Source organism: Equus caballus, chromosome 15, assembly GCF_041296265.1.
Source record: "Equus caballus isolate H_3958 breed thoroughbred chromosome 15, TB-T2T, whole genome shotgun sequence".
Classification (NCBI taxonomy): Eukaryota; Metazoa; Chordata; class Mammalia; order Perissodactyla; family Equidae; genus Equus; species Equus caballus.
In genome coordinates this window covers 86,504,851-86,527,883 of record NC_091698.1, presented here as the reverse complement: position 1 = coordinate 86,527,883, position 23,033 = coordinate 86,504,851, and the positions used below count along the sequence as shown (strand labels likewise).

The window sequence follows — 23,033 nt, the reverse complement described above, 5'->3', positions numbered from 1 at the left end:
GCTATCAGATGGTCAAGGACCCCCAGCTTCCTATGTATCTATATATACTTGAAAATCCTGGTTGCTTTCTTCGATTTCTTTCTTCAGCTTCTCTCCGCTAATCCCTCCCCTTCAGAGCCTGATTTCAGCTCTAGGTCTTCAAGGAGCTTGGTGTTCAAAGCCCTGATACGCAGCTATTTTACAGATTTCACAAAAGAAAAGTTTAAGGTTTGCCCACTTACCATTCCTGGTCTGACTTTCCTGAATTTTTATTGCACGGTTCACAGCTACTTTCCTGTTCCATGTGAGTTCGTTTAATTGGAAGATAATCTTTCAACTTGACTTCAAGGCTACCAAAAGTAACACCGTATTCCCTTCTCTTTCCTCTCTCTATGAGCCAGCTGCCTTTGACAAATTACATATACAGTAGCTGAGGGTAAAATCTTTTGTGAGGTTGCCCTGGCAACAGCTTCAGATACTGTCTCACTTGTCCTGTTTAAGATAACTATAGTCTAGAAGAGAACATCTGAATGGAAAATAAACCAGTCATCGTGCATCCAGAGGGCGTCTCCCTGTGGGGGACACAAAGCAGGTGGCTGCCAGCTCTTGCTTTCCCCCATAGCAAATCCTGGCCCAGAGTAGGTGTTTCATTAGCTAGAGCCTTGAAAATTTCAGGGCCCTGCAAATTCCTAGATTCCCCATCACAGTGAAATATTGCATCAGCAAGAGAGTGAGTCGACTAATAATTTCCGTACTGCAGACAGTGAAGATAATATAAGGACAGGCGACTGTCAGGAGGTTCGGTCAAATAATTGCTGTAGATTCCGAGTCCAGCTTCGGAAGCGGCCTTTGCTCGTGGTGCCCTTCCCCCAGAGGCCCTTTCCAGCTCTAAGCCTGGGATCTTGCTTGAGCTTCCCAAGAAGAGTGTTCTTTTGCTCCTCATCGTTTTAGAACCGCCAGTATGCCAGTGCTTGATGGAATCTTAGAGAGTCTAGCCTCTGCATTTCTACTGGTTTTTATGATTCGAGGCTTTGTGGGGGCAAAGGGGACCTGGGGGACGAGAAAGAAAAGGACTGTGTATGGAAGCTTACAACATTTCATTTGGATAAAGAGTTTTACTGCCAGGAAATTAAAAGAAAGACAAGGAAGTAGGGAAAAAGAGAAAAGGAAAAGAAGAAAACCATTGAGCTCATCCAACACCCTCATTTTGCTGGATTTCTCTGCCTGGAAGCAGAGGCCCAGAGAAGTCAAATAGCTCGTGTGTGCTTGCACAGTGATCCCCGGCTTTAGCCAGTGATGTCTTCAGCCCTCTACCATGTAGTCTCCCCTCACTGGGCCCCACCTAACGTGGGGTCCCCTCCCCAGAGCCAGCCACAGCTCCAGCCTCTCTGTGGCCAGGCTCACTCTGTCACTAAGTGGCCCATGGCCTTGTGGGTGAGAAGCTGAGAAAAACATTCACCCTGAGCCGGCTCTGCCTCCCTCGAGCTTTGCCCTCAGACCTGGTTTTGCTGCCTGAACCGGCTCAGAACAAATCTCCTCCTTTTGCAGAGCGTCTCTCCAGAAACCCTACCCACTTCAGGTCCCACACCTGGCCAACGACAGAGTCTCCTGGAGAGCTTTAGAAACCTACAGATTCCCAAGTCTCAGCCAGACCCACTGATCAGCATCCCTGGAGGGGGCACCTGGGGGTCTAGGTTTTCGTTTGCCTGTGACAGTAGCAGTAGGTTTGGGGACCGCTGACACGCTGCAGTCTTAAACCTGTGCAGGATTCCTTCTCTTCTTCCTTCCTCCCTTCCTTCCTTCCTCTCTTGCTCCCTCCCTCCTTTCTTCTCTCTCTTTCTCTCTTTCCCTTCCTCCCTCTCTCCTTCCGTCTTCCTTTCTTTCCACATCCCTCATGGATATTCATCCAACTTGGGCTTGATCACCCCAAGGATGAAGCTGTGCTGAGAAATACAAATTTGCTAATACCACTCCTGCACATTACATGGAGTAAAGTATAATTTTAAAAATTTAGGTGACGCTTTCCAGCCCTTAATGAGAATATCTGAGCTTTGAATGACAACGAGGGACCAGGAAAGTCTGGAGAAGATGGGGAGCCAGGGCCAGCGAGGCTCGTTCAGGGCTGTGTTTCTGCACACCCGCCTTGTGGCTTGATGGTTCCAAGTGTGTGTCTCTGGGACAGTGCAGTGACCGTGTGTCCTAATCTTTTGAGGTCACTCGCTAATGATATACAGAAAATATTAAATCTGAGAATGCCAAGGTCCTCTACATAAATAACGCAATATATTAGCATACTGTCAATAGTAAAATATGAAGGGTCGTGGATTTAAAGTTTGCACTTTCAACTCTACCTTACAACATGTAGAAAAATTAACTAGAAATAGATCAAAGACCTAAATATATGAGCTACACTATAAAACTCTCAGAAAAAACTGTAAGGGTATATATCTTTATGATCTTGAATTTGGCAATGGATTCTTAGATAGAACATCAAAAACAAAAACAACACAAGAAAAAATAGATAAATGGGACTTCATCAAAATTAAAAACTTTCATGCATCAGAGGACACTATCAAGAAAGTGAAAAGACAACACAAAGAATGGGAGAAAATATTTACAAATCATATATTGATAAGAGTCCAGTAACCAGAATATAAGAAAAACTCTTACAACTCAACAACAAAAAGACAACCTAATTTAAAAACGGGCAAAAGACTTGAATAGACATTTCTCCAAAGAAGATACACAAATGGCCAACGAGCACGTGAAAAGATGCTCAATGTCACTAATCATTAAGGAAATGCAAGTCAAAACCGCAACGAGATACCACTTCACACCCAGATAAGTGGGTGTAAAAAATGGCTATTAAAAAAAAACCCTATAAAATTGTAGGTGAGGATCTGTAGAAATTGCTGGTGGAAATGTAAAATGGTGTGGAAAACAGCCGAGTGATTCCTCAAAAAGTTAAACATATAGAATTACCATATGACTCAGCAGTTCTCCCTAGGTTTACACCCAAAAGAACTGGAAACAGGTATTTAAACAAATACTTGTACACAAGTGTTCATAGCAGCACTATTCACAATAGCCAAAAGGTGGAACAAACCAGAAGGCCACATATCGTATGATTCCATTTATATGAGATGTTCAGAATACGTAAATCCACAGAGACAGAAAGCAGATTGTGTTTGGCAGAGGCTGGGGGAGAGAGGAATGGAAACTGACTGATTAATGGGTACAGCGTTTCCTTTTGGGGTGAGGAAAATGCTTTCGTTGCAAAACATTGTGAATGTATTAAATGCCACTGAATTGTGCACTTTAAAAGGGTTAATTCTGTGAATTTTAAAAAATGGCACTTTCGGCTGCGAGTGACCCAAAGTCAATGGCGTATAGCATTTGTGGGTTGATCACAGCACAACCTCAAGTCAATCACACTGAGGTGGTGCGAAAGCGAGTCACGCCGCCACTCTGGGGAAGGGTGGCTCCTCCAGCAGGTTCCAGCTCTTTCCTTCCTGCACAACCGGAAGGCTGTGACCGCCCAGAGCTCTGCCCATTCCTGCTGCTCTCTCGCGCCCCTCTACCTCCTTGAGATGTCACCTCCCTGATGCCTTCCCTTCTCTCAGGGTCAGCTCCCCCTGAGGTTTCCTTTCGTGGCCTCCCGCCTAGACCCCATGGGAACCATACTCTTTGTTCACCTGTCTTAGCCTCCCTGCCACACTCTGCCTTCTCCACCCGCGGTCCCAGCTCAGAGAACCACACGACATGGGGGTGGGGCCTCTGTAAATACATGCTTTACAATTTTATTGGGGCTTCCAGGACAGCCCCCCAGTTCATTCTTTGACCACCACCCTCTCTCATCCTCTCAGTGGTCACTGCAAACCTTCTGTTTTCTCAAGTCCCTTCCCAAATCTGCATCTTCAGTCTCAGGTGGCCTTGCTGTCTTCTGCCCACTGAGAAAATAGCGGCTGTCAGCTGGGGTTCCCTCAACTTCTGCCTCTGTCTCCTTCCTCTCCTGAAGGTTCCCATCTCCTCAGGAACCCTCCTACCTCCATTATTTCTCTCTCCATGTCTTCACCCTTTTCCTTTCTCTGGTTCCTTCTCAGTCTAAACATAAGTTTAAGTCTCTTCTAGTATAAAAATAAAGTAAATAAACAAACAAGAAAAAAACGAAAAAAATTGCACTCTGCATAACCACAAAATACCTTTAGCTCACCTGACAAAACTATCATTCCGATTTTTTTTAATATTTAGTCCAAATTAAAATTTCCCTAATAGTCCCCAAATTGTCTCTGAGAGCTATTTTTCAAATCAGGATTCAAAAAAGATCATGCATTTACTTTGTTTTCTGTGTTATCTCTTAGTCATTCCCAACGCCTCTCCCACCCCACTTTGTTTTTCATGACATTGACCTTTTGAAGAGACCAGGTCAGGGGCCTTGCAGAATGCCCCGCCTTCTGGATTTTGCTTATTTCCTTGGGTGTCATTTATTTTGCTTTCCTGTCTCCCACTTCCTGCAAACAGGAATTCAATCTGAAGGTCCGAGTGGATGCAGTTAAATACTTTTGGCCGTAATACCTCACGGGGGTGCTGGGTACTGCGAGGAGCATCACGACAGGAGCACAAATGTCTGCTGTCTCACTTTGATGGATGCTAAGTGCCATCCCAGGTTAGGGTGGTGACCGCTGGCTCTTGCCATTGTAAAAGCACCTTTTTGTTTTTGCAATTAGAAATCTGTGGAAACCATACAAATACCCATCCCCCACTCATCTTTCAGCTGATGTTTTTACCTTTGGTGGCATTTCTCCCTGAGATGGTGTCTTCTTCATACTCCCTTGACTTCCTGGCCCTGTCACCGTAGCTCTTTCCACGTGGCTCATCCTTCTTAGTTTCTGTGGTCGACTGAATAATGGTCCCCCAGGGATGTCCACATCCCAGTCCCTAGAACCTGTGAGTGTAACCTTATGTGACAAAAGGGACTTGGCAGATACAATCAAGTTAAGGCTCTTGAGATGGGAAGGTTATCCTGGACTATCCAGGTGGGCCCGACGTAATCACAAGGATCCTCATAAGAGGGAGGCAGGAGGGTCAGAGTCAGACAGAAAGTGATGTCGTGATGGAAGCAGAGGGACAGAGAGAAAGAGATGTGACGATGCTATTCTGCTGGCCTTGAAAATGGAGGACGGGGGCCTTGAGCCAAAGGATGTAGGTGGCTTCTGGAAGCTAGAAAAGTCAAGGAAACAGATGCTGCCTTGGAGTCTGCAGAAGGAATGCAGCCCTGCAGACCCATTTTAGACTTCTAATCTGCAGAACTGTGAGATGATAAATTTGTGTTGTTTTAGGCCGCTAAATTGGGGTGATTTATGACAGCAGCAATAGGACACTGATACAGCTTCCTTCAGTGATTGTCTTCTTCCACGTGCCCCTGAAATATCTGTGGTCTCCGGGGTTGGTGTTCCATCTTCTTCTCACTCTCTATGCTCCCCCTGGGCAATTTCATGAACTTTTGTGGTTTTAACTGTCGTCTATAGACTGAAAATGCTCCCCATCGCCAACCCCAGTGCAGAAATTAGCACTGCTGGAAACAGCAGACTAGAAGTGGGTTCCATGAAGGCAGATCAGGTCCGAGCTGCAATGCCAGGGAACAGCTCAGGTCACGGGGTCAGCCCCAGCAGATGACGGGGAACTTAGAGCAGAGGCAGCCGGTGCTTCCCCAGCTCTGTGCTTCCTGAGTGCAGGCCATAGGGGCCCGCACGTGGGGCTGCTGGGGGCCAGAGGGATCACCTTCTCGATGAGCAAGGACTGGGCGTTCCCAAGAGATCTTAATACCATGCCAGTTTTGCAAAGAATCTTGAAGGAGGGAAGACGTAATGTGGGTAGACAGGAGAGGACGTCCTAGGTTTGGGGAATTACAATGCCTTGGCTGGCAGTCAGGAGGTTTGCAGGACATCATCACGTCACAGTGGGACTCTTTCTCTGGGTTTAGTGAAAACTGCTCCCAGGAGACCCTGCCAACAAGAGCAGTTGGGAGAACGGGGCAGGGGCGTTAAACTCAAAACCATGTGGTTGACGAGATCTGCTTTCCGGCCAGGATTTGTCTTAGTGAAGCGAAAAACCAGCTCCCTTTCTCTTTACGTAAACACAGCAGAAAGGCCTGCCGTCCTAGACCCGTGAGAGAGTGGGGTTCTCTCTACGGCCAGCATCTTAAACTGTGGTTCTGCCGCGGATGCAGGAAGTTGTGTGGCTCAGAATGCCCGTCCACAGAAGGAAAAAGGCTCATTTCTGCTTGGAGAGGCTCGGCTGGTGCTGAAGTGAGGCCAACCAGCTCAGCTGCCATCTTCCAGCCCAGGGGAGAGCTGGTTTTGCAATGTCAATATTTGGAGCTTGCTTTCTCTTTATTGACCCAGGCCCTTAGTAACCCTCAGTTTTCACACAATTCTGGCTCCTTCGTGGCTGTAGCGGAGGGTTGGTGATCTGCTTCAGCAAGCTTGACACCCTTTGTTCTCTACAAAGAGCTGAAACTTTGATCTTGAAAGGGTAGCCCTAGCAGTGCCCGTGACCTTTGAAGTGTCACATGTTCAGAATCTTCAGTTCGTTGCTATGGAGACCTTCCTCATCATTGCAATATCTTTGAAAAATAAAATAAAAAACCTCAACTTTATTATTTCACCATCCTGTGCATTAGGCAAGTAGCATTTTAATAAAAGCCATTTGTAAGGTATGAATTAGCAATGGTAGAGGTGAAGCAGGCAGGAATTTCCTGCTGTATCAGGCATTTAAAAAAACAGTGCCCAGTCACACAGGTAAATGGGCCCAGTGAGAACTCACGGAGTGTTGACAGCAAGCCGGAAATGCACTGGGGGAAAATGAGGTGGCAGCTTTTAACTGTGATGGGCTGGTCATGCCAAGCCTACAAGGCAGCTGCTCTTGTTAGCTCCATTTTACAGGTGGGGCAACTGAGGCACAGGGAGCTTCAGTAACCTGCCCCAGATCAGCCTCCTACTAGGTGGAGGAGCTGAGATTCAGAAATGCAGTCTGACTCCAGACTCCTTCCCATAATCATGACACTATACTGCCTCTTATCAGAGGGATGAAGGACTTAACCTTAGAGTCTCAACCCCACCTCAGCCAGGTTTCGGTACATTTCCTAGGTGGACTTCCACAGTGGGTGTGGTCCCTTGACCAGGGCTCCCATGAAGCATCCCAATTTGACCCTCTGAACCATGATGACCAAAATTTCCATTTTGGCCTCCTCTTGTCAGCTCCTGGATGACTCGGGAACAGCTTGGGGTGAGCTCTCTAGCAGCTGCCTCCACGGGACACTGCAGGCCAAGGCTCCCTGACCAGGTCATCTGGGCTGGTGTGTCTGTGCTCTCATACTTTCTGACTCTGGGGAGGGAAGCTTCTTCTATCAAGCTATCAGACCAAGGGTTCCCAAGGATGCTAGGAGATCCTGGTACCAAAAAGGTGCCTATTTTATTAGCTAGCCCTGGTGCCACCCATAATGTAATAAACAGGGCACATACCCTCTGTATGGGAGGTTGGGGACTGGCATTAAGCACAGTGTCATCACCAGACCCCATAACAGAGCAAAAGTCCTGGCGAACATGGGAATGGAAGGGTTGATAGCCTGGTTCTCAAGGCTGCAGCCTCCTGGGCAGTCCTGGGCCCCAGAGATGGGTCCACAGCAGGTCACCCATCCAACGCTTGGTTCAACTCCAAACCACTCCAGTTCAAAGGATGTGGTCTTTGAAGGAGGTGGCCATCTATCCAGCCTTGACTGGCCTCTATTCCCAAGGACATGCTTTCCTACATTTTCCTAACATACTGCTTAAGCTTTCTCTCTCCCAGCCTGCCTTGGAACATTTCCATAGCTACTGGTCCAGCTTACCAGGAAAGGGACAAAGGACAGGGGGCTGTAGATCCCCTGCCCCAGACTCCAGGGTAGGAGATGGAGGGACTTTGCAGAATGCAGAGCCCTGGGCCCTCCCTCAGAGAGTCTGGTTCAACAAGCCTGGGGTGGCTCAGAAGTTTGCATTTTCAACAAGCTCCCCAGGTCGTTCCCATGCACATTAAAATTTAAAAACCGCTAGTAGAAGGCCAAGGGCATCAGAGTATATCAGAATTCCTAAGTTTGGGGCCCGGCTCCACCTGTCACAAGCTGGCTGACCTGAAATAATTCACCGGCTCCCTTACAGCCTCAGTTTCCTCATCTTCACAATGGGAGTAAGAGAGGTCCTGCGAGACTCACTGGTTTGCCAAAAATTTCATCAGAGAATGGATGTTCTGATAGGCTGAAAAATGGCCCTCCCACACGACGTCCACATGCCAATCCCTGGGACCTGTGAGTGTCACCTTAGATGGAAACAGAGTCTCTGCAGATGTGATCAAGTTAAGCATTTTAAGGATTATGAGACGGGGAGATTATCCTGGATTATCTGGGTGGGCCCTAAGTGCAATCACAAGGGTCTTACAAGAGAGAGGCAGAGGGAGAAGACGATTGAAGACAGGCAGAGATTGGAGTCCCAGGAAACTAATATGATGTGTAAGCTCCAAGTGCCATAGAAATATTTAATGTTCTTATTACTTAGAATATAGGTGTTAACTGCTTATTTCGCAAATTGCTCCCATCTACACCTGGTGTTAAAGACGGGGTACTGGGCCTCGTGTGGCTGCTCCTGACACAAACTTCTGTGTCTATAAATAGCTTCTTCAAGGACACGTGCCTTTTGGATATTTTGAAGGCTTCCAACAGAACAAGGTATGAGTTAAACCAAAGCAGACAAGCTTCACTACCACCATCTTTGAAATTTGTCTTTCTGATCAAATGGGATGGGAAAGCACCTGAGTGGAGCCGCAGACGTGTGAAGAATAGAGCGCTGTTTTTTAAGCGGTGTCTTGAACGTATTTGTACACTGCCCCACAAACACTTACTGCGGGATTGTGCGGTGCTAAATCCTGTAGGACCCATAAAAAGCTTAAGCCTCTTAGAAATAAGACCTTACTAATAGTAAGTCCTGATTTCACACAGTTCCTGTTATTCCAGGAGCTCAGGGAGCTTTTCTTGATTTTCTCTACTTTATTCATATTCCTGGGAGGCGACATATGCATTTTAAAGAGCAGAAAACAAGTGTTTGGCCATTTCTTCCCCGTCTTGCACTGATGGCTGCTGGAGCTCCCGTTCTCACCCCTCCCTCCTGCGCCTCCGTGCTGTGCTCTGTCTCACTCCATTGGACTAAATGACATTCAGCCCCTGAGTGGTGCTTCAGAGGGCTTGGCCATCATCTTCCAATTCCCCTGCTCTCGGTCACTGTCCCCACTCCCACCCTTGGGCACCAGTTCATTGGAGGGTGGCTGTAACTTGTTTCCTGGTCTCTGCCCCGCCCCAGTGTCACATTTGAGCTGTGTTGTCTGCACAGGCCATGCTGCCCATCAAGGTTCCCCCTCTGTGATTGCCTGGCTGGGCCCGTGTTGGTGGCATGGAAAGGACAAGGGTCACTGCACCTGAACCTTGGCCAGGAGTGGATGGAGCAGACCATAAATGGCCACAGTCACCCTGCTCACCCCAGTTCTGTTTTGAGCATTCTTCAGTGCCAGGCACTGTGCCGGCCACTCTGCATACCTCCCCTCATTTCACCCTGGCAACCACCTCATGGCATAGTTCCTACTGTCCCCATTTTACAGATGAGGAAACAGTGGCTCAGAAGTTACACAACTTGTCCATAGTCACACAGATGACAAGAAGCAGAGCAAGGGGACGAGCGTCTGACTGTGGGCCCAGCAGATGTAGGGGAGCGCAGTCTGCTTCAATAGAAGCCTTATGTCCAAATTGAAATTTGGACAAAATTGAAATTGAAACTAAGTTCCCAGAGAAGAAAAGTACAGAAGAGCAAAAGTCCAGGGAGGCAGAGAATCACAGAAGAGAAGAATGAGGGAGTTTTCCGGTGAGGTTAGCAGCTGTGGCTGTCCCAGCTGGGAGAGATTCAGGAGAAACTGCTGGCCTAGCCTAGAAAAAGGCCACCACGGTTTTAGAAAGGGAACCCCATGTGTGTTCTGTACATTACCTGCATTACCTCAGTGGCTGTCACGGAATTTTCAGTTTTTAAAAATTGATTGTAATGTTAATTCTAACCTTACAGCCAGGGGGGTCATAGACGAAATATTTAGCAGCCTGAACAGCACGGGCAACGGCCAGTCAGAAGGGACACTGGGCGTGACGGAGCATGCAGGTCCTGCTGGTGGCTCCATGACACTATGAGAAAGAGGAAAGTCAAAGTCGAAAGTGAAGGGGGACTCGACGTCAGGTTTCCCAGAGATCAGGAATCGGTTCAGAGAAGCGTCAGTGTTGGGAGAGGGGTTGGAGGGGAAGAGACGAGGCCAGGTTGGCTGTCATAGGTCCTGCAGTGTTTCTCAAGCGTGGGCCTCAGACCATCCCATGAGTTTCCTGGGACCTTGTTAAAAGGGAAATTCTGGGCCTCCTCCAAGCCTGACTCTGCATGTCCGGGGCTGGTGGCAGAAATCTGCGAGGTTACCAAGCCCCCTTGACTCTGCTGTATTGTAGCGTTTGGAAACTAGCGCCCTTAATAAGCCCAAAATAAGGCCACCCCCACCCCCCACCCCGCTTCCTCATCCTCTGCTTGTTCCTTGACAATACCGCGGGGGGGCCCCCCCTCCATCCCCAAAGCAGCTCTCCTGGGTCGTTTGGCCTGAGGCGCTGGAGGAAGCAGGGAGCAGGGATAAAGCCAGGAGAAGGTTTTAGGGCACAGCTCCTGCTCAGAGGCCTGCAGGGGACGCCCAGAGGGTTGAGAGCTGGGTGACCCCTGCAGGACCCTGGGCCAGTATGTAACATTTGTGGGTCTCCGTGTCTTTCTCTGTACAATGAGAATAACAATCTCTGTCTAATTTAGAGTCATCTTAAGACATAAAAGAGATGATGTATGTAAAATGCTTAGAATAGTACCTGACATATGTAAGTTTCTAAACGTCCGCTGCTATTAGCGTGTAAACTCCAGAGCCAGCGAGCATGAAGTGTGGCCATCATTCTCCCGGCATACACAGGAGTCTGCCCAGTCGCTAAATGCTAGGGGCAAAGTCTTTGTTTGACTGTTTCTCCCTCTTGATTACTGGCCTCTTTTTTTTCAGTCTTATTTTAATTATTCTAAAATATGTGCACTCTGCATGCACACAGGTGGTCTTCATCATATTTGAAGTAGACACAATGTAAATTAAAAAATTAAGCACCTTAGTGAATGAAGACTGGGCTGCTTATTTTACGCATGGGAAAACCAAACATAAGAGAAGTTAAATGTCCCCCTCAAAGGTCACACCGCCGGTTATAGATAGATCTGCAGTTAGAACCCCTATCGCTGTGCGTCCCCTTCTAGCGGACGGACACCCTGACCACGCCTGGCTTTGCCGTGGGGACTGCAGCCTGGGGACATCCTGTCGGTGGTCAAGAGCAGCAGTGCATCCAAATTTAGCATCAGCCAAACTTCGCTTCTGCCTAAGTCTGTGTTCTAGCCTTTGGGGGCCTAGGAAGGTCATGTAGCCAAAGGCCGACTGTATCGTTGTTTCTGGAACTCCTGAATCTGGGTCTAATCAATGATCTTGTGATCACGTGGATTACCACCATGCCCCTTCTGCACAACCACATCAACAATGCAAGCAACGCTGTTTGAATTTATTGCCACTAACAGAATATCCGCTTCCAAGTTTATGTACGCATGTCAGATGTAACTTGGAAGGAAAGATCTCTTTATCTGCTTTGCGTGTTGAGATCCTATCAGTGAGCAGAAAATAAATGTATATTGATTATTGCAAGAACAAAACACTATAATAATTAATGATGTTTGTGGAAGTTGCTAATTTTCATTCAGAAAAAGTTATTAACAATTTTTAATTAAATAGGGAAACAGATTGACAATTGATACTGAATATTATGAGTGTGCACTAACTAGATAATTTTAGGAATAACAGTCTATCCTTTCTGAGCCAACCAACGTTTATAAAAATTAAATAATAATACAAGGAGAATAGTGGAGAATAGATTTTATATTAAGTCTAATCTTTTTAGAGCTGTTTGTGGTACTAAATTTATAACATTAAACAAAATAACCTATAAGAATTATATTTCTCTTTTAGTAATTTAACTCCACTTAGTCTGTGATTCTTGCTTCTCTGTGGGACTTAGTTGAAATTAAGTCCTAATTAGAATTGCAAATATGCGGAATGGTGATGGCAGAAGGAATCCAGCAGCTGAGAATGCTGAGTAAGACTTCCTGAACTGAAATGGCGAACTTTAAAAATTTACTCAAATTTTTAACAATAAAATGGGCTTACATTTTTAATCAAATTTCAGATTTGTTCTGGTTCCCCAGAAGGCATTCTAGGGTGGTGCTCTATGCTCTGACATTGGCTTTCGCTCAGTTTCAGTGTTCTCCTAACAGCCTGTCAGGCTGTGTGTGTTTGGTGCAGCCCTGGACGTAAAAGGGAGCAGCAGCTTCAATGAATCCCCTTCATTTTCTCGTCCTTTCCGTCCTCTGCTCACCCAGCAGGGAGGGGCTGAGAAGGGCCATGGGGTCCGGTCTTGTGTGGACAGGAAAGGTGAGCAGGATTGGAAATCACATCTCCCGAGTGTGCTCTGGGAGGCAAACCAGAGCCGGGCCCTGGGAGGCGTGGTTCCCAGGACGTGTCTGTCCCAGGGCTTTGCTAGAGCAGGGGATCTGGGGACACCAAGTCCCAGCGCCCAAAGGTGAGGAGCACAGCGAGTCACCTCTCACGCGCATTTCTCTCTCTCCTTCCGGATAGTTTGTGAAGTTTGCCAACATCGAGGAGGACACCCCTTCCTACCATCGCAGCTATGACTTCTTTGTGTCCCGCTTCAGTGAAATGTGCCACTGCAGCCATGATGACTTGGAAATCAAGACGAAGTGAGTACAGGGGAAGCTGAGGGGCGCACAGCAAATGACAGAGGCATTGGTGGGTCTTAGGGAGCTCCCGGCCTGGGCTGCATGTCTGAGTCCATTGGCGTTTACCTCTGTTTGATGATGCTGGGAGGAAAGAGCACCTGGTGGGACTTAGGAGGGCAAGCAGGCAGAGCTGGGCTCCCCACACATGCTTTCTAAAGGAACAGCCTCTGAGGGCAGAAAACAGGGCAAGATGTAAGGGAATGGTCCTGTGAGCCCAATTTGAAAGCCACACATGCACACACCCATGCTGTCTTTTGTTCAGAAGTGCGTGCATTTATACGCCCCAAAAACACACCTACTCACTGTTATCCATCAAAATATATACCCAATAAAAAGCCAAAGGCTTCACATTATAGGCTGATCCCTGCTGCCCTCCTGACTTCATCGCCTCCACTTTTCCCTCACTCAGTCCCCTCCAGCCACGCAGGCCTCCTTGCTGGCCCACAAACACACCAAGGTCATTCCTGCCACAGGGCTTTTGCACAGTCTGTTCCTGTGCCTGGAATGCTTCCTCCATGGATCTGCATAGCTCACTCCTTCACCTCCTTTAAGCCTTTGCTCAAATGTCCCCTTGACAGCAATTCCTTCCCCGAACATCCCTCTTCCCTCTCCATGCTCTGTTGTTTTTTCCCCATAACACACATCCTCTTCAAACACGTTCATAATTTACCTACTATGTTTCTATACCTTGTCGTCTCTCCCCACTAGAATGTAAGCTCTGTGAGAGCAGCAATCATCGTCTTGTCCACTGATGCTAAATGGAGCTAAAACAGTGCCTGGAGAGAGGAGGCACTCAATAAATATTTGTTGAGTGAATGAATGAACACTTTCAGATAAACATCTTGAATTACAGAATACACTTCTACCCACATACTCAAACTTATAAAAATACTTAGCTCACAGAAATACACTCATCGATATAGAAATAAAACTCCTCAAATAAAATCACAAAGAAATGTACAGAAACCTGTGCAGATAAAGCCCAACACACAGCGCCAGCCTGACGAAGCAGTAGGTGGTGAGGAGGCATAAGCAGGTGTTTGTGCCCAGCATTGTCCTTGGAACAATAAGGTGCAAAAGGATGAGAAGTCAGTCCCTGCCTGCAGAGTGTGTTCTCAGCATGGGGAAGCCATATGAAACTAAGGACTGTGTTCAAAGGGAAAAGAAGGATGGAGGGAGACAGGAGGAGGGCTAGGCTGTCCATACCAACCAAAGCTGCGGGAGGAGTCGGGGAAGGAAGAGGCTGGGGGCCCACCGTTGACCAGTTCTCCATTGGTTTGTTCCGGAAGTCAGCTGATAGCTCCCTCGTTCATCATATCAGCACCTCACAGGGGCCTGAAGTGCCACATTTGTGCAACAGCAGAGTCAAAGATGCCTGTGCGCCCCCAGCAGCTTGCTCACCAGAGCTGATGGTCTGGGTTGGATGAACAGGAAGTGATCCCTCCATCCCCCAGGTTGCCGGTTCCCAAAGCTCCCCAGCCGGTGGAATGACTCCGGGCAGGTCCTCGAGTGACTGGTCGAGAGTGGCTCAGCCTCCCCAGTCACCCATCCCCTGAACCAGTCATGGGCTCCCTGGGGCTGTGTTGCCCCAGCACCTCTGATGAGGGCAGTGGGGGCCACAGGAGGCAGGAGCCCCTTGTCCTCTCCCAGCACTGGCTGCCACAGGAGCCACCTCACTCCAAAATGGCTATGAGAGACAAGGGGCTGGGGCAGTTGGGGCCCATCCACAAGCAGGCGTTGGGGGGGTTGCAGGTCTGTAACCAGGTGTGGCTGTACCAGGAGCTGACCATTCAGGCAGTGCCAAGCCTTCAGGAGGGGGGACGGAGGGGACACTCCTCATGCCACTACACACACACTCACACACGCACCAAATCACACATGCACAGTCACACACAACCACACACACACACCAAATCACACATGCACAGTCACACACAACCACACACACTCACACACACACACACACAATCCACAGTGGGAGGCGGAGCAGGCGCAGAAGCAACACGGTCAGGACTGCCTTCTGACGGTGCTGGGCATGCACTGAACACCTGGAGGAGGGTTGCTGAGGTTGCTCAACGGGGTAGTGCCATCAACACCCACAGACGGGCACCTGCATCCATGACTGGAGGGCCTGCCGGGGTGAGAGGAGTGTGCCTCAGTCAGCCTTCCTTTTGTCGTCTCTCTCTTCCAGAACCTCCCTGCACCCCTTTGCCCTGAGGTCTCCCCATTGTTTATTCGCAGCCTTTGCAGAGCCCAGAGCCGCTTTCCAAGAACTACCCTTGGGTCTTATAAATAGGGGTGCGTGTGTGTTTGTGTGCATGTGCACGTAGTCCCTTGGGGTTCAGAGAATTCCCAGGTTGCTTGCACGTGGGTGGGCCTCCCCTGAGCCCATTAGAAGGAGCAGTTAGAGGAGCAGGCCTCTCCCCAGGTCTGATCTTTCAGAATTTACTCTGAAAGCGTCAGTCAGCCTGGAATGAAGTGTGTACGTATGTGGAAGGTAGTCTGGGGAGATGGAAGGAATGAAGAACACAATTCACAGTCACGCATGAGGACGCCCTGGGTAGAAAATTTCCCATCCCCGGGCCTGGTTTCTTGCCAGCCAGACTCCCTTGGGTGGGACACACGAGTCCAGCATGTTTGGGATATATTTCTGTTGTGCATTAGGGAGGGCCTTTCAACCCAGAGCCAAGAATAGTGACTGGAACAGTATTCCAGTTACTTTGTGCTCAAGTCTGGACAGCCTCTGGCTCAGGGTCTTGACTAGGGGTCAAGATCAAAGCAGCTGAGTGTCTCCCCAGGGGAATCCTTGCCCATGGTCCCGGCCCGGACGGGTCGTGAGCCAGCGTATCCTGGTGCTATTAGGCATCTCCTGCCTCCCAGTTACGGTCACCAGGTAAGGCCCAGGGTTACCCTGGTAACTGCACTTCAAACTGAAGCTGAAAATACAAATGGCAACTAAATATTTAGAAAGACTGCTCAACTCCAACAGTCATCAAAAGGACATGAACTGAAATAGCTAGAAGATGTGAGGATCCTTCTGAGCTATGAAATTAGAGCAGATGTTTAAAATGAGGTCCCCCGTGCTGAGGAGGAACGCTGAGAATGGCATTCTCCGGCAGCCTGCACGTTGGGGGGTGGGGGGGGAGAGTAATTTGGCGATATTGGGAGCCTTTCATTTCTTACCTCCTGATTCAGTAATTCCACTCATGGAATGACTTGAAATATAGTAAAATATTTTATACAGTGATGTCCATCGTAGCATTATTATAGTAGCAAAAAATTTAGAAACAACTTAAATGACCAATAGGGGACTAGTTTAGAAAGTTCTCATGACAGTACCTCAGACGTGTTTATGAAGAGTTAATGATATAGGAAAATGCTCATGATAGGATGTTATGGGGGAAAAAAACAAAATAAATTATATATGCAATACGTTCTTAATTCTGTTACCTATTATGCACAGAAGAAAAGAAAGACACCAAAATGCCAGTAACAGTTATCTTTGATGATGGTAGGGCTAAATCTTCTTCATACTTTTCTGTAATTAGCATGTATTACTTTATAACCAGAAAAAAAGTTTGATTAGAAACAGAAAAAAACGACGTTCAGGCTGAAATAGACGTCCGGTAAAGAGGCCCCCTCCCGCAGGGACCCTGGGTCAGTGCAGTAGGGACTCAGGAGGTGTGAATGGATGCCCTCTGCGCTGTCACTCAATTCCCCCTCTGGTTTCTCAGCCAGCTTAGCTGCAGCCGAAACCCCTTTGTGCCCGGAGAGCCTGGCCGCTCTGTGCCTCTCCTTCCAGATCCCCTCTTTCTGTAAATTGCTCATAGCCCTGGATTCTGCCTCATCAGTTCTTGACAGCGTTTTGAGCTTTTATATCTTGGGCTCAAGCTGGAACAAACCCAGCTGGGCACTAAAGAGGAGAAGCCTGGAGCAACTGGCACGCTAAGGATGAAGCCCAGGTGGTAGCGGGGCAAGGGCCATCTGGGGCTCTCCCATATGGGCCAGAAGACACAGCTTCCTGTGCTCACATCCACCCGCACAAGAAGCCAGCCAGCCTGGAGGCCAGATCACAAGAAGAGCAGACGGTGGACTCCATTCTGCCTTTTGATGGACAGACGCATCCCTAACCCCCACACTGTGCTCCTCTCCTTGCCACAGAAGCTGGACTTCTCAGGCCCTGAGGATGTCATGGCCCCGTTTCAACCTTTTCCTTACAGAATCCGAATGTCGGGCATCAAAGGTCTGCAAGGGGTGGTGAGGAAGACAGTGAATGACGAATTGCAGGCCAATATCTGGGACCCACAGCACATGGACAAGATCGTGCCATCGCTGCTTTTCAATCTGCAGCACGTGGAGGAGGCGGAGAGGTAAGCAGGCGAGGGTGGGCGCTTGGACAGCAGACATGGGCAGCCCTCCCAGGCTGCCTTCCCCCGCTGCTTGGGAATCACATGGCTTGGGCTGCTTGGTAAAACCCAGCTACAAGGCCAGAGATCTTGGCTTTTGTGGCCTGTTCTGCAGTGAGTCCAAGGCTGGCTCCCTAGGAGCCTTGGGTCTGGACTCCTGCCAGCCCGCTGTGTCCCTGAAGGTCTGCATTCTTGAAGGAAGGGCAGTAACCACGCTGGGCTCCCTGGGGGTAGGTGTGCGTGCTGGTAAGAACACAGAGAACCAAGGGTCGGGTTACCTCTGTCTCTTTGGAAACAGCAGGCCAAGGCGGTTTTAAAATGCCTTTCATGGCTCCAATTACTGAGGTCTTTTCCCTCCTCGACCTTGCTTCCTCCCTCACTTCCTAATGGTATTTCAGGCCCTTAAAACATGCCTGCTGGACCAGCAGTCACTTGACACAAGTTGCAGATATTGGGTTTTAATCTGGGAGCCCCCAGATGTGGGATGCTGCCCCTCGCTCTCCTCCTCTGTGAAATGGACTGGAGGGAATGTTGCTGCCCACCTCGGGTGGGCACCACACTGCTTGAACATACTGGGTTCCCCACTTTCTGTCAGTGGAACCTGTGCTGCTGGAGATGGGGGGTAAGTGTGCCCTCTGGTGGCCGATCCTGGAATAGCACCTCCCTGACTAGCTCAGGCAGTGGTCTATGGTGGTCTCAGGGCTGGGAGTCCTGGGCTCCTTCTGCTGTCCAGATCTGGGCCCACTCCCTTGACTCAGGTACCACTGAGTCACACCTGAGCCAACCACCGTGCCTCTCCTTTCTCTCTATTTTTCCTCTCTCTCCTTCTTTCTCTCACTTTCGTTTGCTTTCTCCTACTCTGTCTGCCTCCCTCTCTTCATATCCAAAGACTTGGGGGCACGGAGACACTCATGGTCTGTCCCTCACCAGGCCCAAGGGTATCTGCCCCTCCCACAGAGGCACATCAGGCCTATCCTTAAGGATTTCCAGACAAAGAACTTTATCCCTTCTCCCAGTCTTCCTCCACTCTGGGCTTCTTCACAGGGATGTCTCCCCTGTGACCCAGGCAGCCTCTCTCAAATTCCTGCTTGTCCTACTCTCACCGTTTGCATGATGAAGCGCAGAAACCCAGGCGTTCACAAAGCCTGCCTCCCAGCTTTGCATTCTGTCCTTCACCACGTGGCTGTGTGTTTCCACAGCCGCTCTCCCTCGCCCCTCCAAGCACCAGAGAAGGAAAAGGAGAATCCGGCAGAGCTGGCCGAGAGATGCCTTCGGGAACTACTGGGCCGGGCTGCCTTTGGCAACATCAAAAACGCCATCAAGCCTGTTCTCATGTGAGTACTCTCCCCCCACCCCCACACCCCCCAGCCTTCAGCTTTGAAGTGTTTCAAATCCCGGCATCTCCTTGCTGACTTGGGAGAAGGGAAGGAGGTGTTACAGTTGTGGGGCTGTGGCCAAGTCAGTCCCTTCTCTGTGCCTGTGTTCCCTGAATTGTGACAGCAAAAGCTGCCACACACGGCCAAGTGCAGTTTTCAGGAGAGCAGTTGGTAGGAGGGCCCCCGAAGCTGAAGGAAGGTGCCCGATACATTTCTGAGTCCACACTACAGAGCCCTGTTCCTTGACCTCCCTCCAACTCAGGGGCTGGGACTGCCCTGGAGTCCCTGGTGCCTCTCTTCTCTCAGCTGCACCTGTAAGCCCTGCCTGCCTTGCCTGGGAGCCATGCGAGGGGCTGAGTCTCTCGGGAGGTGTCACTCTGCCACCGAGCCCTCCTCCCTAACGCCACTTTGCATTTCACAGCCATTCCCCCATACTCTCTCCCTCGCAGCCATCTGGATAACCATTCTCTCTGGGAGCCCAAGGTGTTCGCCATCCGCTGCTTTAAGATCATCATGTACTCCATTCAGGTACAGTGGCTGCCCTGCTCCACCTGTCCCCTGGCCAAGGGCACTTCTGAGAGCAGGCCAGGGCACTTACGGAGAAAGCCAGCTGTCTTCTGTGACTTCTCCGAAGCCCCTAGTTATCTAAACCAGTGCTGCTTAACCTGGCTGTGGAGAAGGACCAGTTTAGTTTTATTTCTAATACGTCACACACCAATACTTTATAAAACACAATTAAAAAGAACCCCTAGATAAAGCAAATGAAAAATCCATGCAAAATACAAGCCACAGACCATGCTTGGCTGCCACGACATTGTCAAATTGCTTACTTAAACCTTTACTCTCAATTTCTGTACTTACCTCAATGTAAACGGCATCAGACAGATCTTAAACTGGTCCTATACCCTGAGTCACACTTTGAACAGCACTTGCCTCAGCCATGTGGCTTCTCCTGGCCCTTACTGTAAGACCTGGAACCTGGGAAAAAATGAAAAGGAAGACAATACTTTAAAATTGACTTTTGACCGATTTGAAGTGAAAGGGCCCGGGAAAAGGTGGAAATCAAGGTCTCCATTGGGATTTGGTTCTACTCCTTGTTGGACCAAGGTTGGGGGTGGGGCTTAGGAAAAGGAACCAGGGTATCTGGGCCCCACCTCCAGTGAGCACTGACCTTGGACCTCACTTTTGTCCCCACGGGCCTTGGGGTCCCAGTCGAGGGCTGCCCTAGCTCCGAGGCCATGTGGGGGTTGCTGTTTGGGGACCAGCACCTCTTCCTCCCCCCAGCCGCAGCACTCCCACCTGGTTATCCAGCAGCTCCTGAGCCACCTGGATGCCAACAGCCGCAGCGCAGCCACGGTGCGGGCAGGCATCGTGGAGGTCCTGTCGGAAGCTGCAGTCATCGCTGCCACTGGCTCCGTCGGTGAGGGGGCCCTGTGGGAAGGAGTGGGAGCTGGGAACCCCACCAAGGACAAAGAACTGCCCTTAGCGGGAGGCTGCCTGCCCTTCCAGAAAAGGACAAGGCACTGTAGGGAGGTCTCAGACCCCGTTTTCCTCGGGAGGAGACATCAGTGGGGGAAGGTGGGGGCAGAGGAAGCCTCAGGCTGGGAGTGGGCCCGGGCTTGCGCGGTGAGGCAGGGCAGGGGGGAAGGAGCGAGGGGGCCAGCCCTGGATTTCGGGTCTCCCTCCTTGCTGCGCTCAGGGCCCACGGTACTGGAGATGTTCAACACTCTGCTGAGGCAGCTGCGGCTCAGCATCGACTACGCGCTGACCGGGAGCTACGACGGAGCCATCAGCCTGGGCACCAAGATCATCAAGGAGCATGAAGAGCGCATGTTCCAGGAGGCAGTCATCAAGACCATAGGTGGGCCCGGGGAGGGGCGGGGCCCGGGGAGGGGCGAGGCCCACGAGGACGTCAGTCCAGGGCATTGTAGGATTGTCGTTCACTCCTATCATGTTATTCACTGACGTTGGGGAAAATGGAGTCAGTCCACGGTGCGCACCTCTCACAGACTGGCCTGGGTCGGGCCTGGGTGAGAGCCCAGAACAATCTACGTGGGTTCCTCAGCCTGAGACTTCAGATCAAAGGCTAAGAGAGGCGAACTGTTCCTGCACCCCAGTGATGCTTCAACGTTTGAGCGGCTGGAGGGGAGGTGGGGAGTGAGGAAGAGAAAAGGAAGGAGAAAGGGAGACAGCTGTGGAGAAAATGTATATGCACACGGACGTGGAGGAGAACTAAGAGCCATCTCATAAGCATGTTGGGGCTCATCACCTTCAGAGCCTTCCTGCCCTAACCGTTGGAACTTCCCCTCAGCTCCGAGAAGGAGGCAGGGCAGGAACCAGCCCCAGTTCATAGATGAAACCACGGAGGTTCACGGAAGTGGCTCGCACGAGCAGAGCAGCCCGTCAAAGAGCCTAGACAGGCACAGGGGCCGCTGCCCTCATCCCAGGGCCCAGAGTTCTCCATCCGGAGACCTAACCACAGCCTCTAGAGTGGCAAGTGAGGGAACTGGAGCCTGGAGCGCCCCCTGGTTTCCTCCCTCCGCGTCTTGTCTCCCTAGGGAAGCAGCCTGCACTCTCCGCTGTAGTTTGCTCAGCTGAAGGGCTGAGCTGGGAGAGCCCCGCAGCCCTTGGCCTCACCTGAGCCCTCCCTCTCCGCTGTCTTTCCCACCCCCCATCCCCCCGCAGGCTCGTTTGCCAGCACGTTGCCCACTTATCAGCGCTCTGAGGTGATCCTCTTCATCATGAGCAAGGTCCCACTGCCTTCCCTGCATCACCCCATGGAGACGGGGAGGACCGGGTGAGTGCACCATGCCCTCCGCCCCTCTTCTCTCCCAGTGTAGATTCCACCCCGGCTTCCCTTCCCCATGTTTTTCGGCTCTCCCCTTTCTCCTCACTAACTGTCCTGGTTCTGCCCTCACTTCTCGTTTTCTAGTCTCAAATCCCTCAGCAGCCTTCAGTGGGGCCCTTGGATCCCACAGCAGTTCCTCTGGCTGTCCCACCAATAACTCCCTCCCGCTGTGGGGGAGCCATTAATTCCCTGCTCTGCTTCCGGGCTTTGGAAGTCTCTGTCCTGGGTACCCCAGTAAGATGAGCCTGGTGGAGAATCTAACCACGAGGGAGAACTGGGCAGGCAAGTGCAGCATCTCCACCCCTATCACCACCCTGGTGAGTGTTTGTGTCTCTGGTCTACAGGGAGAATAGGAACCGGCTGACCCAGATTATGCTGCTGAAATCGCTCCTTCAGGTGAGCCTCTCCTGTCCCCATTCCTGCTCTGCCTCTGCAAGAGGCAGCTCCTTCCAAGGCACCAAGAGAAGACTGCCACATACAGTCATGCAGGTTGCACACTGCACAACTATGCCCAGCCAAAGGGGTGAGGAGGGGGCTGAAAGCTAGCCTGTGTTCCACTCACGAGTCAGGCCGGGCACCCGCAGAGCAGGGTCATCCAGAGCAGGCAGGACACCTGTTTCTAATTTCCACAAAGGTTTCTTATCAGCTACTGATAGCCTTGTCACTCAAGCATCATCTCTGTATTGAGATGGAGTCTATTGGTTCCTGCCCTTTCCCCTCCAAGGGTCTCCCCAGGTCCTTCCCCTGCTGTTTCCACCTTGGCACTTGTGCCCACCTCAGTCCCCCAGCCACCACCTTTCCCTTCATCAGTGTTTTACATTCCTCTTCTTTACATCTTCTCAGCCATCCCTGGAGCCTAGATTCATTGTTCTCAAACGCCATTCCCATGACCAACTGTTAAAATACCTGGATTCCCTAGAGATTTTGAGCTGTCAGTCTGAGCAGGGTCCTGGAACTGTATTTGTAACAAGCTCCCCAGGTATTCTTACGCCTAAACGCTGGACATCTCACAACTGAATTATTCTCATAGTCACTCTTGTCTCCATCTCTCCTCACCTCTCATAAATACAACCCCTGGAAGAATTTTCTAGAAATGCCATTCCCCACATGTTGCTCCTCATTAAAGAGTAGGTCTTAGTTTCCAATTTACATCCATCCAGATTTCAAATTTCTCAGAATGAAGTTGGAAGGTCCCCAATCCCCTTGTGCCCTCCCTAGACCCCCCCGACCTCAGCCCTCAGCCCCTGTCTCTGTTCTAGCCACACCAGTCTGCACAGGCCCCTACTCCCACTCATGCCTTCCTTTCCCTCTGCCCAGCCCACGCCTTTCATGTCTCTATTTTTATAAAGACTTTTGGTGATGACACTGCCCCCTTCCGGTTACCTCCTTGGTCTATGGACTCCTGCCATTTCTTCGCTGAGTTTATCCTCATTAATTTGTATGCAGCCTCTTATCAAGG

The 23,033-nt window shown here is 50.1% G+C and overlaps 1 protein-coding gene across 5 annotated transcripts in view; it reads left to right on the top strand.

Annotated features, from left to right (window-relative positions):
• Nucleotides 1-23,033, top strand: part of EFR3B (EFR3 homolog B) — an 87,026-nt gene that overhangs the window by 46,118 nt on the left and 17,875 nt on the right. For 2 of the 5 annotated variants that reach the window (XM_023619397.2, XM_070236569.1), the window contains exons 5-12: nucleotides 12,784-12,905; nucleotides 17,165-17,314; nucleotides 18,550-18,684; nucleotides 19,176-19,254; nucleotides 20,011-20,146; nucleotides 20,426-20,587; nucleotides 21,412-21,523; nucleotides 21,919-21,970. In XM_023619397.2, the coding sequence (XP_023475165.1) occupies nucleotides 12,784-12,905; nucleotides 17,165-17,314; nucleotides 18,550-18,684; nucleotides 19,176-19,254; nucleotides 20,011-20,146; nucleotides 20,426-20,587; nucleotides 21,412-21,523; nucleotides 21,919-21,970 (948 nt within the window). The remainder of the gene's footprint in view (nucleotides 1-12,783; nucleotides 12,906-17,164; nucleotides 17,315-18,549; nucleotides 18,685-19,175; nucleotides 19,255-20,010; nucleotides 20,147-20,425; nucleotides 20,588-21,411; nucleotides 21,524-21,918; nucleotides 21,971-23,033) is intronic. The other 3 variants (XM_023619399.2, XM_070236570.1, XM_023619398.2) reach the window with 2 other exon arrangements.